The 19,448-nt window shown below is 36.3% G+C and overlaps 1 protein-coding gene across 3 annotated transcripts in view; it reads right to left on the reverse strand.

The window, feature by feature from the left end:
• Positions 1-19,448, reverse strand: part of PLXNB2 (plexin B2) — a 394,275-nt gene that overhangs the window by 60,058 nt on the left and 314,769 nt on the right. For all 3 annotated transcript variants that reach the window (XM_081330942.1, XM_081330943.1, XM_081330941.1), the window contains 3 exons: positions 14,055-14,215; positions 11,210-11,358; positions 10,555-10,663 (listed from right to left, as the gene is read on the reverse strand). In XM_081330942.1, coding sequence (XP_081187068.1) covers positions 10,555-10,663; positions 11,210-11,358; positions 14,055-14,215 — 419 coding nt within the window. The remainder of the gene's footprint in view (positions 1-10,554; positions 10,664-11,209; positions 11,359-14,054; positions 14,216-19,448) is intronic.

Raw genomic sequence — 19,448 nt, forward strand, 5'->3', positions numbered from 1 at the left:
GTGAGTTCTAGTCCTGTCTTAAGCACAAATCCAGCTCAGTAATCTGTGGCTAATCATACATCTTGGCTCTAGGAAAAAGACAGTAGCAACCAGTTCCAAAATTCTTGCCAAGAAAACTGCAGGAACTTGTCCAGGCAGTTTTCAGGAGTCAAGACTGAATCAAAATAGAATAATTAAATAAATGGTTCAACACACAATAGTGAAATGTACTTTGTATGTTTTACTGACATTCTGTTTTTTTAAAAAAATCTGTTTTTATCTTTTTAATTTAAATGGATTGTTTTAATGGCTATTTTGAATTTTCATTGCCTTATTATTGCCACCCCGAGACATTATGTGAGGTAAGTGATTATACAGAATAGATAGGTCTCGAATTATGACTACAATAGACCCCGAAATTTCTGTTCCTAAGTGAGACATTTGTTAAATACATTTTGCACCATTTTACGACCTTTCTTGCCACAGTTATTAAGTGAATCACTGTAGTCGTTAAGTTAGTAACACACGGTTGTTAAGTGAATCTGGCTTCCCCATTGACTTTGCTTGTCAGAAAGTTATGACTGCACACGTCACAAATATGAGTCAGTTACCAAGCATCTCAGTTTTGATCATGTAACCATGGGGATGCTGCAATGCCGTTGTACTTTTGAAAGGTCACTAAATGAACTGTTGTAAGTCAAAGACTACCTGTATACAATATACGAATGGGAAGCTATACAAAACACATAAATAAATGATAACTAAATATTCACCCAATCACTTTCATTCCTTTTCCCCATTCCCATATTCTCATGCAACCAAAACACATGTAGAGAGAATACTTCCCTTGAATTCATGTACTTCAAGAAATTCTGCTACAGCTGTCTTCACTGAGCAATATTGCTGAACATATACATTATGGCATATGCTTTTAGCATAATAGGACCTGGCTTTATTTAAATTAAGGTTTAAATAAAGATTACTTCCTTGGTATGATTGTAAGCATGTCTTTATAAGTTGCATCATGTACAAATTATTTTATTTAATCCAGTTTAAGGATTGCCTGATTCCAACCAACTCTGGGCAGCTCACAAACCAATAAAAACTATAAAACACAATACAAGATAGGATTTGGTTGCTGTATAGAATCCAAATGCCCAACCAGGTGTTCAATGTGTTATGAAATGCTACCAAGGGGGAACCCTTGTGAGAACAATCAACCAATGGAACAGCTTGCCTTCAGAAGTTGTGGGAGCTTCATCATTGGAAGCTTTCAAGAAGAGTCTGGATTGACATCTGTCAGAAATGGTTCAGGGTCGCCTGCTTGGGCCAGGGGTTGGATTAGATGACCTACAAGGTCCTTTCCAACTCTGCTATTCTATTCTATTCTATTCTATTCTATTCTATTCTATTCTATTCTATTCTATTCTATTCTATTCTATTCTATTCTATTCTATTCTATTCTATTCTATTCTATTCTATTCTATTCTATTCTATTCTATTCTATTCTATTCTATTCTATTCTATTCTATTCTATTCTTCCTTTCAAGGGGTATATTCCAGAGGGCAGGCTCTGCAACACAAAAGGGATATTTTCTGGGTCCCAATAGATGGCACTGTTTAATTAAAGGAATTCAGAGTACTCCAACTCTGCTTGGCATGTACTCAGCAGGCAGAAACCATAGATTAGGTTGTAACTTATTAGGAATCTGATTACTGCTAAAAATCAAGGAAGGTTACTGATCTCTCTCTTAATTATAATATAAAAGAATATATGGTGCAGTCAGTTAAACAACTTTGATTGTTCTCTTCCCAAATATTTATGTAGAAATATGATGTTATTTCAGGTGCAGTTGTAATTTTTTCTAAGAGCCACCAAAACATTTGAAATGCAATTCACATTTGAAATGCTGCTTTAGGAAATCTTTTTTGTTTTCTTTTGTTTACTTACTGAAGAACAGTAAGTATACTTATAATGAGGTTTAACAGATTAATTTAGGAGAGGATGTAACTTTGCACTAATGCAGTCTAGTTCTGTGATGTGGGGGGGGAGGGGGAAAAGTGTGAGAGAGATAGGAAATCTCTATAAATAATACATGTAGTAACTAGTAAATTAATAATTATTGTTACTGGAAACTGGGATTTATTCCATTCTTTCAAACATAACAACTGAGAAAGATTTTTCTATAAACAACCCTTCATAATTTTAAGTCTTAAAGCTTACTCAAATACTGGATTTTTATTTGTAGACATGCACACCATGAAAGGTTATAAAATATAAAATCTGAACACATGAAGCAATTTTTTTTAATTGACTATGAAGGCATCATCATTATCACATTGTATCACAGATTAAACGTAGAGATCAAATATAAAATTCAAGGTTCTCCTCTCTACCATATATCAGCCCCAGTAAGAAATTAAGATGAACTTAATCTACACCTTATAGAAGCATGGGAGAAAAAGTACTATCCTGCTCATCTGGAGTTATTCCAAGTGAGTAACTGTTTCTTTTTTATGGAAAAAATGAAGAAAAGTCAAGTTTAAGTTCATAAACCTATCCGGTAATTCTGTTATTTTGTAGTGGCATTACCGAATAGCCATGTGTTTTTCTACACAGTTAAATAAAGAGAACTGACTCATCCTCCTCCATTGCCACCTCTTCCAAGTCATATACTGAACAATTAGTGAGGAATTAGATATGATCCTATACCAACCCCATTATCACAACACTGATATTATAGGCTATAGTTTCTATAACTTAAATGTACAATTGTGTTGTTTTGTCTTATGCTAGGACAAAACCATAATGTCCTAAAACTATATTCCTAGTAAGTCAAATGCATCTACAATGCATGCTAAACATCTATCACCAAGACGAAACAAGAAAGGAACTGGTTCCTCAGGAACTTGTGGGTGAAGCTTTATATCCTTATTCCAAGTAAGATTAAGTTTCATTTCCTTGCATGCTGAAAGGCTAGTGGGTGAATATATGCTATTAATTTCTTTGGGCAGAGTGTATAGTAACACCTCAAGACATACACATCTCTTAATAGGAGAGACTCAATAGACTTAACAGACTGAGACTCAATTAGAATGCTTCTTAGAGCCTGAGTCCTCCATTTGGAAGGACTAGTGTTGAAAATCAAAGTTTCAAATATGGCGTTGAAAAATAAATAGAGAAAATGTTTTGTCCTTGTATGTCCTTGTGTTATAAGAACCTAAAGCCATCACCTAAAGGCAAAAGGTGGTGGTTGGGATAAAGGGACTCTTTAAATGGCAGGGGGATAAGTCACAATCCTCATGCCATTTCTCTTAGATTCCCCATTGCTGCCCAAGAATAAGTCACTATTCTTAATTATCAAATTTACCCTGCCCTTAGCGTCTATGCTTTTTTCACCCTGCCCTGTTGCTGCTATCTCAACATCAGCTTCCTCTTCTAGTCCTTTTCTAGAAGATTCTTTTCTAGTCTTCTCATATATCTATCTCACATCCTTCACCCATCCTTTACCTACCCTCAAGCCTTTTTTTATCACAAATTGTCCCCCCAAACAATTGTCCCCCAAATTGATTTAGCAATCAATTGTCCCCCAAAACAACTGTCCCCCTCCCTTCCTCCTTTTCTCTTTATTTCCTAATATCAAGGAACCTAGAGCAGGACTGGGCAACTATGGCCCCTTTATGACCTGTGGACTTCAACTCTCAGAATTCCTGAGCTGGAATTTTGGATAATTTTGGTCCACAGTCATAAAGGGGCCATAGTTGCCCACCCCTGACCTAGAGAAATGGATTACCCTTGAATTTCCATATGAAGTATAGTGACATGGCACAGCAGAAGTCAAAGAGGCTTTAAGGGTTTACTTTGAAATGCTTCAGACCAGAATTAAAATGGAAAATAAATAGGTAACATTGATAATTTGGAGAAATGAAGCAAACTAGATTAGTAAGAGAAAGCTAGAGTTCCAGAAAAACATCTACTTCTGCTTCATTGACTATGCTAAAGCCTTTGATTGTGTGGATCATAAGAAACTGTGGCAAGTCCTTAAAGAGATGGGTGTACCAGACCATCTTATTTGTCTCTTGAGAAACCTATATGCGGGCCAAGAAGCAACAGTGAGAACTGGACACGGAACCACTGATTGGTTCAAAATTGGGAAAGGAGTCCGGCAAGGCTGTATACTGTCGCCTTGCCTATTTAACTTATATGCAGAGCACATCATGAGAAAGGCAGGGCTAGATGAATCAAAAGTTGGAATTAAGATTGCCGGAAGGAACATCAACAACCTAAGATATGCAGATGATACCACTCTAATGGCAGAAAGTGAAGAGGAACTAAAGAGCCTCTTGTTGCGAGTGAAGAAGGAGAGTGCAAAACTTGGGTTGAAACTAAACATTAAGAAAACCAAGATCATGGCATCTGGCCCTCTCAATTCCTGGCAAATAGATGGGGAAGAAATGGAGGTAGTGACAGATTTTATTTTCCTGGGCTCCAAGATCACTGCAGATGGGGACTGTAGCCAAGAAATTTAAAGGCGCTTGCTCCTCGGGAGGAAAGCCATGGCAAATCTAGACAGCACACTAAAAAGCAGAGACATCACCCTGTCAACAAAAGTGCGTATAGTCAAGGCTATGGTCTTCCCAGTTGCAATGTATGGCAGTGAAAGTTGGACCATAAGAAAGGCTGAGCGCCAAAGAATTGAAGCCTTTGAACTATGGTGCTGGAGAAGACTCCTGCGAGTCCCTTGGACTGCAAGACGATCAAACCAGTCAGTCCTAGAGGAGATCAACCCTGACTGCTCTTTAGAAGGCCAGATCCTGAAGCTAAAACTCAAATACTTTGGCCACCTAATGAGAAGGAAGGACTCACTGGAGAAGAGCCTAATGCTGGGAAAGATTGAGGGCAATAGAAGAACGGGATGACAGAGAATGAGGTGGCTGGATGGAGTCACTGAAGCAGTAGGTGTGAGCTTAAATGGACTCCAGAAGTTGGTAGAGGACAGGAAGGCCTGGAGGAACGTTGTCCATAGGGTCGCGATGGGTTGGACACGACTTTGCAACTAACAACAACAACAGATTAGTAAGATTGGTGACCATAATTGCTGAGATTGTTAAAGGTCATAATTGAGAATTATTGAAATAATGAAGTCATAAAATTTTAAATATGATTAACTGCTGTTTCAAAAATGGAAAATGTTTTATTGCTTTCCCTCCAAAATTAAAAAATAGGGTCCTCCACCTATTGTTTTTAAATTAGAGTTCTTTTTTGTATTTTCTTTAAAAAGATAGTATTTCAGGGAACAATTTTGTTCCAGCAGCAAAAAACAAACAAACCGCTATTTAGGATCAAAGCTGATCTCTAAATAAAAAAGAATAAATCTTCTGCAGGATAAATTACCCACAAACAGCAGCCACAGGCTATTTCAGGGACAAAAGCTATTAAAACAATACAACCAGACTAGCTTCCTTGATTTGAACATCAACTGCTATTCAAGACTTAGGTGGTGTACAAATTTCACAAATAAAATGCAATATAAAAAAGTCAAAGTTCATGCCATAGATCTGGAAATGTCTCTTCATTGTAAATCTACAAGGAACCTACCAAGCCAATCATTTCAGTCCTTTTCTAATAAAATAAAATGGGATATCATGGAATTCTTCATTGGCTATATCCTATTACACTGCTGTCCAAAATGCTATAGGGTCTTGGCTTAGAGTCTTGGCTTTGATCAAAGAGATGTGATTTTAAATCCATATAAAATACATTAGCAGATCCTGGACTCAGAATATTTCATTCTGATCTGCCTCAACTAAATTTTATGAAAATGAAAAGCAAAAGCAAAAATAGACCCACTGATGTCAATCACAGGTGCTTGGAAGAAAGCGCGAGGTGTTAATGCAGTTAAATAAACTATATTAGAATTTTTGTTACTGTAGCTTTATACACAGCCCTGTAATGATGAATTTTAAAATGAAAGCGTAAAAATGCTCATGAGAACTGAAATGTCACAATAAAGGATCCAAGTGCAACCTATTGTTGCTATAGAGAATGGCAAAACAACTACACTTTTTTCCTAATTTTGGCTTAATAGTCTAAATAATAATAATAATAATAATAATAATAATAATAATAATAATAATAATAATAATAATAATAATAATAATAATAATAAAGTTAGAAGGGACCTTGGAGGTCATCTAGTCCAACCCCCTGCTCAGGCAGGAAACCCTATATCATTTCAGGCAAATGGCTGGCCAGTCTCTTCTTAAAAACTTCCAGTGTTGGAGCATTCACAGCTTCTGGAGGCAGGTTGTTCCACTGGTTAATTGTTCTAACTGTCAGGAAGTTTCTCCTTAGTTCTAGGTTGCTTCTCTCCTTGACTAGTTTCCATCCATTGCTTCTTGTCCTGCCTTCAGGTGCTTTGGAGAATAGCTTGACTCCCTCTTCTTTGTGGCAGCCCCTGAGATATTGGAACACTGCTATCATGTCACCCCTCACCCTTCTCTTCATTAAACTACACATACCCAATTCCAGCAACCGTTCCCTATATGTTTTAGCCTCCAGTCCCCCAATCATCTTTGTTGCTCTTCTCTGTACTCTTTCTAGAGTCTCGACATCTTTTTTACATCGTGGTGACCAAAACTGGATGCAGTATTCCAGGTGTGGCCTTACCAAGGCATTGTAAAGTGGTATTAGTACTTCACGCGATCTTGATTCTATCCCTCTGTTAATGCAGCCTAGCACTGTGTTGGCTTTTTTGGCAGCTGCAGCACACTGCTGGCTCATATTGAAGTGATTGTCCACTAGGACTCCGAGATCCCTCTCACAGTTGCTACTATTGAGCAAGGTACCCCCTATACTATACCTGTGCATTTGATTTTTGCTGCCTAAATGTAGAACCTTACTTTATTAGACTTCCTTCTTCTTGTGACTAATATTTCCTCTCTGTGGTTTTCCAATAGAAAAGCTGAATTTGCACAAGCAGAAAAAGAATCATTCCACAGAATAAGCTAACTTTGATTTTCTGTAACAATATATATTTCTTGAATTTTATTTTAAACTTTTTTAAAAAGATAATTCTGTATGTGTTAATAATAGGAGTCAATGTATACTTCATCAAAGACGCACACCGGCATCAAATAACAATGGTTGAGGCTGCTAGAAGAGCAAAACCAGAACTTTGGATCTCCCTTGACTCTTGAAGTGGTGGTGGGGAGGAGGAGGAGGAAGAGGAGGAGAATCCATACTTCAGAGGGCCAGACAGCAAGAATCTACAAGCAACTGGTTCCTTCTAGATATTTTCAATTACACCTTTTATTACTTCTGATTATATTAGCTGAAGCTAATGGAACTGAAACGTAAAATGCTGGGTGGGCACTAGATTACTTATCCCTGTATTATAGGAATCTACCCTATTCATCTCAAAGCAATTTCAAACTATCTTTTGAAATGAAGGCACTATGGTTCCATGTTAAGATTCTTGTCTGCTGGTCTCCCTTTCAGATTTCCTAAGCCCCAGGTACATCTGTATTTCACCAGAATTTCTTAATAAGCTTTTTGACACATGGCCACCTCTTCTTTCTTCTTAATTTACCTCCAAAACAGAAAATATTCCCAAGGACTAGAAGAAGGTGATTGCTATGCTTATTCACAAGACAGTAAGGGGATTCATCTAATCCAGGGGTAGGCAACCTTGGCTCTTTTATGACTCGTGGACTTCAACTCCCAGAATTCCTGAGCCAGCCATGCTGAGGGGAAAGGGAGAGGTTTCCAAACTGAGCCATGCTGGCTCAGGAATTCTGGGAGTTGAAGTCCACGAGTCATAAAAGAGCCAAGGTTGCCTACCCCTGATCTAATCTATTAGCCTTTTGAGTATAATAGGCAAGTTTTATGTTAGATAGCTGAACCAGAATTGGCACAAATGGCTGCATGAAGGATTTCGAATGGGGAACTTGCTGCTAGATAATATTTTTGTGTTGTACCACCTGACAGTGAAATACTGTACATTTAGACAATTCAGTCTCCTTTATATAGGGCTTCCTTGATCTTAGACCAACATTTGTTTATTCATGAGCTACCTGATCTAACAATTATTCTGGCTGGCTTACATTAAAAATAAGAACAAAAAGAAAACAAAATCCCAAGGGCCTGCACAAACACAGTCCATCTAACAAAAAACATCATTAATGGGGCCCCACTAACACCTTGACCCAAGGATTGGAAGAGCAGCCAGGTTTTTAAAGACTTACAGAAAAACCATCAGAAGAGGAGCTACACAGATCCCGTGTAGGGTGTGTGTAGGGGGAATATGCATTTTGAATTCTATTATGGATAAAACTACAAAACACTAATACTGATATACATCTGATATTTTTAATTCAAAAGTTGCATATAAATATTTAATAATAGCTGAAAATGCAAATGATCTTCAAACTTCAGTAATGAAAGTCAGAGCACAGCACAAAAACAGTATTAAGATTAAATGTAACTAATTATAAAAAGTACTGCAACTTAGAATGGATAATGAAAAATGCGGAAGTGGTATATTTTAGGAACAACCATCAATATTAGAGGGAATGGAAGTCAAGAAATATGCCATAAACTACCACGTAGTAGAGCAACCATGAAGGCCTTGGGAAAGATGTGTCTAAATCCACCCTTTTTGTTTATAAATGCTTCTTGTCTATTTCCTTCAAAGTCATCTTCCTGGTTCTCTACAGGAACCCTGATCTGCAAAGAGTTGGATTCAGAGTTCCCCATATCCATTACAGCTTTCCTTGCTCCATTCCCAAATACTTTAACATTTCACATATGAGACTCTTCATCTTGGCCCCAGCTGGCAAATCAGAGCAGTTATAGCAGTATCCCCTATGAAAATTCCACCTGTATATTTTAGAAGTCAAATTGCTTTTACAAGTACTCGTAGAATGCCCTCTATAAAATAAATGAAGGGCAGAATTGTAACACCAATTATAAACAAATTTTAATCGCTCCTCTGAGCAGGAGATTGTCATTTTTCTCCCTGGCAATCAACTATTTCCAATAAGGTTGCTAAATTTTTAATAATTGCTATGTCTTGCATAGGGACGCGGTGGCTCAGTGGGTTAGGACGCTGAGCTTGTCGATCAGAAGGTCGGCAGTTTGGCGGGTCGAATCCCAAGTGCCGCGTAACAGAGTGAGCGCGTTACTCGTCCCAGCTTCTGCCAACCTAGCAGTTCGAAAGCACGTAAAAATGCAAGTAGAAAAATAGGGACCACTATGGTGGGAAGGTAACAGTGTTCCGTGCGCCTTTGGCGTCTAGTCATGCCGGCCACATGACCACAGAGACGTCCTCGGACAAGCGCTGGCTCTTCGGTTTTGAAACGGAGATGAGCACCAGCCCCTAGAGTCGGAAATGACTAGCACACATGTGCGGGGGAACCTTTACCTTTACCTTTTTTTATGTCTTGCATAAATAATCTGGTGCTTTCCGTTTTATTTTATTTTTTAATGTTATATTGTTGTGATATATTTGGTATCTTGTAATATCATCCTCTTTTAAATGCATGTCAAAAACAAACAAGCAAACAAAAAATGATACGTCAGGGACATTACAATACTCAAAACTCCATTTTCTACCACTGCTAGATGCAGAAAACCTATACTCTTTTTGCACTGGAAGGAGATTCTACTCTATAGGATACAGGAAAGTCACTATAAAATATATCAGAGAAGCATCTAAATCTTTGATGGCAACCAGGACTCTTTTTTTAACCAGGGGAAGGGAATTTGTATCTTCGGATTTTAAATCTTTTGAGGCCCAAATCCTGATTCAAGATTTTTATTTGGGGGCAGGTTGTGCTGTTCTTTAACAAAAGTCTCTTAAAGGTCTTTCAAACTAAATTTCTCAGGTCCACCCTCTCTGCTTCAAAATGCAGCTTTCAGGCTTGAAGTAGCATAGAATAAGGAAGATGTCCTTAATGGAGATATGCAAGCTCTGTTGCCAAGAGAATAAGGGTAAAACATATTTAAAGTCCAAAATGGCCAAATAACATTCAAAAGCATCTCAGACATCTTTCTAATTCATTGAACTACAAGAAGAAAGATGTACACTACAATCAGACTTGAAAGATTCTGTTATTATAGCCAATCTCAATAAAAGTAGTTTTGGCTTACTGTAGAGTTGATTTCATGGTCTAGCCTACCTAGAGCTGACAAGCAGGGATGTCTGCAATTGAATATAGGGGTTGGAGGATAGTACTACTATATTGGCTGAAACTATTTTTTTTCTTCATTACCACTGGCTCTAGTAGCTCTAGCACAGAGTGTCAAACTGCCGGCCTGTGGGCCAGATGCGTCACACAGAAGCCGTGCCCACCCCATTGCCGGCAATGGCAAAATAGTCCTGATACGTTGAGTCCTGATACAATACGGTTTCTCAGTATGATATCACTAGGCTTATTGATTTTCTTTTGAGATGATCTTTAATGTTCCCCAGTAACAGATGAGCAAATATACAGTAAATAAAAAGGAATAAGATTTTCCATACACATGAATGTACACAAATATAGACACAAAGAATACATATATACACTCACCTGATATGTAAATTGCACTTCATTTGTGGATGTGCCATATTGTCCATTTATATTAACTTGAATTTCACCTGTTTTTTCCATTGACCCTTGCCCAACTTCACATACAATTCTGTTTATAAAAACACAAAACGACATATAAAGGTTTAACAGTCTGCATATTACCAGCTAGTCCATTCTTGAACTACATGCATACAAGAACACACACAGATTTAGATCATAAGCCTAACACCAAGATATGTAAAAAATATATGTTTAGAGGGTCTCATTATCCTAGGGCCTTTATGATAAAAAAGCAATTAATTATATCATTTATTTGAACAAGAGAAAACTCAATTTTTGTGAAAGTGTAGAAATCTTTCTTCAGTGATATCACTGGAAATATCAGCTGATGAAATAAAAAAAAATTGATTGTAGTCCCAAGATTATAAAAATAGATGGCTGTTATTGTATATCTTTTAATTATACTTTTAAACAGCAGCAAAATAATTAAAACAACTCTCAAAATATATTAACAGTTATTATATATTCCAAATTCTGTATTACATTGATTATATTTAAAGTTATTTTATTTTACATTTATGTAGTCACTGGTATGCAGACTTTATTTTTATTTCTTGGGTACTCACTTTTGTCAAAGTTATCAGAAATTACTTACTTGGTAGAAACAGAATAGAATTCTTTTCTAAATTGACATTCAGTGTTGGCTACCATTATTTCTTTGACATCTTCAGCCTTTATGCCCAAGTTAGATCCTCTTATTGTCAACAAAATTCCACCACTTAGAGGTCCATTCTTTGGTTCAATCTAAATATACAGAAAACATTATTGCCACCTATATTATATATAGTAGTGGCCAAAATTGTGGAAACCTTTTGGGAAAAGTGTACATTTGAGGTTTGATGGCTAATAACACCACTTCATTTTGGAATAGTACCATATATCATATATACCATATATATAGTACCATATATATTTTTCCATATATCAATGGAAAAATAATTTAATCAAGAATGTAATGCAACAAAGTTTGTTCAATTATCCATATTCAATGAAAAGCTATAGCCAAATAACCAGAAAAAGAAAGCACAACTTGCTTAGGTTGATATCAGGTAGCTTTCCTTCATCTGATTGTAGCCAATGAGCAGGAGTGTTTAGAGAACCAATCAGGTGTCATCTTGTTTGGGCAATGAGCCAATCAGATCACAGTAGAATTCAGTTATTGATGTCATGTATTGAAGCTGAGAGGAGGACATTTGTCAGTGTGTTATGTGATCACTATCAAGTTGGTTGGGTTTTTTTGTGTTCTTTCATTTAGTGAGCATGTAAAACATAATAAAATTAAAGTAATGGTACAAAGAGTTGACTGGTCACCCATAAAGAGATGTAAAATAGCATTATTAAGTGAACAAGGCTACAGTTATAAAGAAATTAGAAGAAAAATTGGTGTAAACCTAATCAAAGGTGGCATTTCTAAGTTTTTGAAGAGGTATAAGGAAACTCAGTCACTACAAAGCCACACTGGTAAAGGCAGGAAAAGGTGCACAACAGCAAGAGATGTTAGAAGAATTAAGAGACTGTGCCTACGTGACAGAAGAAAATCATCTGAGTGTATACTCAGGATGAGTGTATACTCGGGAGAAGGGCGGTATAGAAATCAAATTATTAAATTAAATACAAGATGAAATGGCTCAATGCAATGTGAACTTGAGTGCAAGGACTGTTTGGCGCAGGCTGCAGAAATTTGGCCTAAAATCTAGAATTCCATGAAAAAAGCCACTTTTATCTCTCAAACAAAGGTTGAAAAGACTAAACTGGGCTAAAACCCATGTTACCTGGACAGAGGAACAATGGCACAGTATTATTTGGAGTGACAAGACCAAGATCGCCCTGTTTGGTAGTGATGGCATAAAATACGTAAGGAGAAGAATTGGAGAAGATCTGCATCCTGATTGCATTATACATGTACCATGAAACACCCAGTCAGTGTTATGATCTGGGATTGTATGACATCAAAAGGTATGGGCAGAATTTGTGTGATTAATGGGAATATAAATAGCCAAAAATACATTAATGAAATACCTGACCCCAAACTGAAGCCTTCCACACATGATCTTTTCCAAGTCAATGAAGCATTTATATTTCAACAGGATTAAGCTCCATGTCATGTTGCTGCTGTGTGCAAAAAGTGGTTTCAAGATAATCATATTCCACTACTGGAATGGCCTAGGAATAGCCCAGACCTTAACCCAATTGAAAATCTATGGAGTCGACTAAAGAAATTTGTTAGCCAGAAGCGACCCAGCAATAAAGCCCAGTTAATAGAAGCAATCATTCAATCTTGGTTTCACATTATAACAGCTGCAGAACTAAAGGACTTGGTTCACTCCATGGGAAGACGTTGTAAGGCCATAATTCATGCTAAAGGTTACCCAACAAAGTATTAACTGACATGGTGATAATTTTTGTATATCTCATTTTTTCTATGATGATAATTTTTGTATATCTCATTTTTTCTACGTGTTTCATTTTTCTTCTTTATCACTGCTATTCTAATAGCAAATCCTTCATAAAAGTTATTGCGTTACATTCTTTATTAAATTATATTTCCATTAATATATAATTTTATGGTACTACTAAAAAAAGTGGTCTTATTAGCCATCAAACCTCTGATGTACACTTTTCCCAAACGGTTTCCACAATTTTGGCCACTAGTGTACTGTAAAATAATAACTAGGAGGTTAACAAACATATATGAAATGCCACAGTAGCAGCTGAATTAGCTTAAAACAGTAGGTTCCTAAACTGGCAGAAAAAAACAGAAATAGATCCAGGTTACTTGAATCCCCAAAACATTGATATTGGTCATAACAAATAAAGAGGACACATAAGCTCTGCAATTTTAACTTCAAACTTCCAGAAAGATGCCTAAGGTGCCTAAGCTTAACTTTACAGGTTTTTTTTAAAGCCATAGACTTTGGCACTGTTGTTATATTTTGATTAATCTTTCTAAACCATATGAATCCTTCTCCATCAGCAAATCAGCAAATGTTTTGGTGCTATAACATAAGGACAGACAACATTTTGTCTTCCAAATATTATTTACTAATTTGTTTTTATTTATTTATTAAATGTATATGCTACCTGTCTCTCTGACAAGCGATTCTTGCTCACTTCAAGCTTACACAAACCAAAACAGCATTACTGAGGAACGATGGAATCTGCAATTCAGTAGCTTCTGAAAACAACAGGATTTGTCCATTCTGCTCTAACATCCTCCATTGTGCTGGAGAAGGCCTTTTATGAGCTATTCTCCTTCCTGAAACATATGTTCAAACCTCTTGCTATTTATCACTTTGCATTTTGATGGTAAGAAAATACAGAATAATGATGGGAAAATACAGAGATGATTTATTATAGAACATGACCTACTTTGCTAACTGCTCCCAGCACTGCATTGCAAATTAATTTCAATATCATGAAATTATGTGAAATTCACTTACCTGAGTAATGACTGGAGCAGGGCAGGTAGTTGTAGAAGATGAGCAACGTTTTGTGAAAACACAACTCTCCCTGGTTTCACACCAGACACACTGGTACTGAGGATCAGCCGCAAGGCACAAACTGCAGTCATCCCGACCATAAGAGCAGCTATATAAAGTCACTACAAAGATTGCAAATAAGTAAAGTGCATTTGCTTAGTATCAATTTCTAGTTCACAATTCAGAACCACAGAAACAACTCGTAATGGAAGCATGGACCAGGATAAGAGGGAAAGCAAAGCAATGAGGTGAAACATAATGCTGCTCCAATGGTCTTTTTTATTTGTTTAGTTTCTTTTTAAATTTAGTGGACCTACTGTGCTTAGCCATTTAAGACTGGGTAAGAATGACTCTTGAATGATATAGGGAAGGGACAAAATAAGATTTATTGTTACTGTTCTACTTGTCATGTAGTTAATTCCTGTCACTCAGTAATCTAATGATCATTTGCTTTATATGATTTTTTTGTCAGATTGACACATTATAGACTGACCTATGGAGATGGCTGTATCACTTTTGTATTTATCAGTTCTCAAATGTTTTAGTTTGGAAGCTGTGGCATGTTAGAGCTGGACCACATAGGGGTCAGGCCCAGGTCCCTCCAACAACTTGTGAAAATGGCAGGCCAGTAGAGGCAAAGAGGAGAAGAAAAAGCAAGTTTTGTCAAAAAACAGTACAATGAATGAGCGAAGATGGAACAAGAGGACTGAAAACTACTTGTTTGGAGCAAATAAGGAATAAATATGAAGCAATTTATTTTTGCAAAGTATAGTTTCTGAAAAAGAAATCTGAAAGTGAATGATAACATAGATGTGACAAAACACTATGGGATGGGATATTGAAAACACATAAATCCAAAACTCTATCATCAAATATGGTGGTTTTGATTTTCCTCAAATAAAATATATCTTCTTTCATTTTTTTTATATTGACATTCCCTTCTATAGTCTTCCTATTATGAACACAATCCCTATTTTTTATTAATACTACATATTTTTTGCCAAAACCCCAGACAATCTCTAACAATAAAATTAAAACTTTCCAAAATTTCTTTAATGAGTATGCTATAGACCTATAGTCAGAATTCAAAGAGTGTATGAGAACTTTCACTCAATATTCTGATATACCAATATAATTCAATCTATATCTCCACCATTTTACACTTCAATTTAAAGTCAAGGGAATGCAAATAGTTCTCTGGCATGCTTTGAGGCTGACAGAGAAGGTCAGAGACCATGGGTATGGGAGTACTGCAGAGCACTGAAATCCCGATAAAAATGCCCTGCCACTTTTGGTTATCATGATCATGAATCATGGAGAAAAGACAGAATCTCTTTTAAGCCTATAGACCCCTTAGGTGTTTGTAGATGGATAAAGTTAACTGGAGCTGAATTTACAGAAGTAAAGAATCTTGCAATAATACAATATTGTTGTGGGGAAAATAGGAGAAAGGAGAAGTATTAGGTATGTTCACTTATAAAGTTACTTAAAAAGTAATAAAGGTGGATAAAAATCTAATAAGTAAATAATAAGTAAATTCCAGAGATAAAAAGAAGGGCATTGTCCTCTAATATCAGGACAGGTAGTAAATCCAGGATGTTAAATGGTTATCTGAATGCTGGGCATGTTTGAAAATAATCTGAAAGAGGTTTTTTTCACACAGTGTACACATAATCTCTTAAAAAATAGCTGCATCTTTTTTCAGGCTTCTGTATACACCTGAAAAACAACAACAATCACAAGCTGCTTCAATCAGTGATGTTAAAGACACATTTAATATACCAGTAATAAGGAAGGAGGTAATGACAAACCACTTCCAAAAAAATCTTGCCAAGAAAACTTCAGACACAAAACTAACAAAACTTTAATGCGATGACATATGTCCAGAATCGTGTGTGTGTGTGTGTGTGTGTGTGTGTGTATGTGTATGTATGTATGTGTATGTATATGTACATCTGCTTAAAGGAGGAGCTTTGTGCAAGCTTCTTAATGCTTTCAAATCTCATTTAAAGCATGCACAGCTGTAAGGATTGGAGCTGAGAACTAGTTCAGGAAAGTAAGAGCAACAAATAATACCAGCGTGATTTAGAATTTGGTCACTTTTTAAAACTGAGTGCTCAAACATTGTTCATCAATGGACATAAAACTGAAATATACAATTGATTATCATTATCAAATTTCTTATTTCTCCTATATTGTTTTCTTTAACAAATTTATATCTAGCTTCTCAGCTCAACAAGGAATATGTTGTATTCCACCCTCCATTTTTTCAGAATTAGGATTTTCCTAATGTTAGTCCAACATGCCTTAGATTATATGATGGGCAGTAGAGAAGGCTTGCAAGTTACATAGGAATCAGAGAAGTCTTGACAGTCTTTCCCATATTGTTACAATTTGGTGGTTCCTTTTTGTTAGTGCTTTCTTAAAAAGCACACGTTTTCATAAACATTCATAAAAGTTTATCCCCTTTTATAAAATTTGTTAATATGACAATCAGACACCTTCTGATTTTTCTTCCTGAGATCACCACCACCACAATAATAATAATAATAATAATAATAATAATAATAATAATAATAATAATAATAATAATAATAATAATAATAATAATAATTTGGAAGGGATCTTGGAGGTCTTCTAGTCCAAAACCCTATATCATTTCATACAAATGGCTGTCCAGTTTCTTCTTAAAAACTTCCAGTTTTGTAGCATTCACAACTTCTGGAGCAGGTTGTTCCACTGGTTAATTGTTCTAACTGTCAGGAAGTTTCTCCTTAGTTCTAGGTTGCTTTTCTCTTTGATTAGTTTCCATCCATTGCTTCTTGTCCTGCTTTCAGGTGCTTTGGAGAATAGCCTGACTCCCTCTTCTTTGTGACAACCCCTGAGATATTGGAACACTGCTATCATGTCACCTCTCGCCCTTCTCTTCATTAAACTAGACATACCCAATCCCAGCAACTGTTCTTTATATGTTTTAGCCTCCAGTCCCCTAATCATCTTTGTTGCTCTTTTCTGTACTCATTCTAGAGTCTCAACATCTTTTTTACATTGTGGCAACCAAAACTGGATGCAGTATCCCAAGTGTGGCCTTACCAATAATGTGTAACACAAATACACAAATAAGGCATTGTAAAGTGGTATTAACACTTCATGTGATCTTGATTCTATCCATCTGTTAATGCAGCCTAGCACTGTGTTGGCTTTTTTGGCAGCTGCACCACACTGCTGGCTCATATTTAAGTGATTGTCCACTAGGACTCCGAGATCCCTCTCACAGTTACTACTGTTGAGCAAGGTACCACATATACCGTGCATTTGGTTTTTCTTACCTAAATGTAGAACCTTACTTTTTTCACCACTGAATTTCATTTTGTTAGATAGTGCCCAATGTTGAAGTCTGTCAGGTCCTCCTGTACCTTAAAGCCTATCTTCTAGAGCGCTGGCTATTCCTGCCAGCTTGGTGTCGTCTGCAAATTTGATGAGTTCCCCATCTATCCCCTCATCCAAATCATTGAAGAAGATGTTGAAGAGCACTGGGCCCAGAACAGAGCCCTGGGGCACCCCACTACACACTTTCCTCTATGTAGATGCAGTTCCATTGAGGATCACACACTGAGTACGGATGGTCAGTCAGCTACGAATCCATCTGGTGGTGATGCTGTCTAACCCACATTTTTCTATCTTATCAAGTAGTAGGTTGTGGTGTACTTTATCTGATGCCAAAGTTCTGAGCATTATGCTTCCTGTCCCTCGTTCATTAATTTATATAAACACTAAAATCTATGAAAAGGCAAGTTAGCTGTATGATTAATAGTCAGATTTGACAATAAAATAATCCCTATAATAACTTAGGTTTGATTCTGAACTCCTAAAATAGATAGATAGATATAAGTATGCACTCTGATAGAAGGCATATGCTTTTAATGAAAATCTTTTTTGGGGGGTTTAATTTCAGCTTCTGAATTGGATCTGTACATATAAACATTTGAAGGGAACAGTGATAAGAGTCATGACAGAGGCTGATAGAACTCCATTTCAAAAAAATCTATATTTCAGAAATCTGTCTGCAGGTTCTCCATATCTAACCAACTGATCCAAAATATATTTCATCTGGGCATGCAGAAATGAGAATGACTCCTGTGTCTGCAAAAGCCAGCCTTTAAACCATCTCCAAATTAGACTTGTAATATACTGAATGTCCTCACAGCTATACATAATACAGATACAGAGCTCAAAATGTTAATAAGTTTTGTTACTGATCAGCTCATTAAATGTATCAGCAGCAAGCCTGACATTGGATTCTAGCCTGCATCCATCGTTTTTAGATTCTAGCTGGGAAGCCATTGATAAAACAGGACAAAGGATAAAAGGGCTGAATTGAATTTAACATTGTTCACAGTCTCCAGTGGCTATAAAAAAAGTATTAGATACCAGTGTATCTAATATCTATTTTAACTACTTGCGGTAGTTAAAATAGGCGATTGAAAGAAAGGAACTCCTTTACAGTTGGAAATGCAATAATTGCTTCTTTTCTAAGTGAATAACTATTAGTCTTGGGAACTGAACAATATAGAAATATGCATAATAAAGATAAATAAATGACTGATGCGATCGATTTAATGATGTAATTACATTCATCTACTAGGTTTAATAATAATACACACATACACATGAAAATTGATAATAATGATAAAAAACCTTTCACACTTTGTTTCTCATTTCCTTTTATCCTTTCTCTAAGCTTGACAAGTTATTTCAGATAGATGGCATTCTGTTATTTCCAATTGATTTTTGAAAAGATAAAGCAGGAGCATATACAGAAAACAGAATTTCTGAAATATTCCTTTGGGATTATACCACAGCATTTACTAAATTGAAAGGAACTTAACTGATAGACTTAGATGAAAATAGTTTAGGAACTGAGTCTTATCTTTGCAATAATTATTGGATGAATTATTTTTTTCTGAGCATGTTCAACAAAAAGATGGCCAGTGTGCTATGTAAGGGAAGAATATTCTGTATCAGTATGGTAAGTGGTAAGCAATATTTGAATTGTCAACCTAGAACTAAGGGGAAAATTCCTAACAGTGAGAACAATTAACCAGTGGAACAAATTTCCTTCAAAAATTGTGGGTGCCTCAACACTGGAGGCTTTTAAGAAGAGACTGGGCAGCCATCTACCAGAAATAGTATAGATCTCGCACGAGAGTAGGGGGTTGGACTAGATGACCTCCAGGTCTCTATTACTGTTACTGAATCATGGGTGGTTGCAATTCAATCTGCTGAGATTCGATAGGGCATTAATTGTGTAATGAGTTTTCCTTTTTACTTTTTTTAGACTTTAAAAAGTGTGAG

Source organism: Vipera berus (genome assembly GCF_964194415.1).
Source record: "Vipera berus genome assembly, chromosome: 6".
In the NCBI taxonomy this organism is placed as follows: domain Eukaryota; kingdom Metazoa; phylum Chordata; class Lepidosauria; order Squamata; family Viperidae; genus Vipera; species Vipera berus.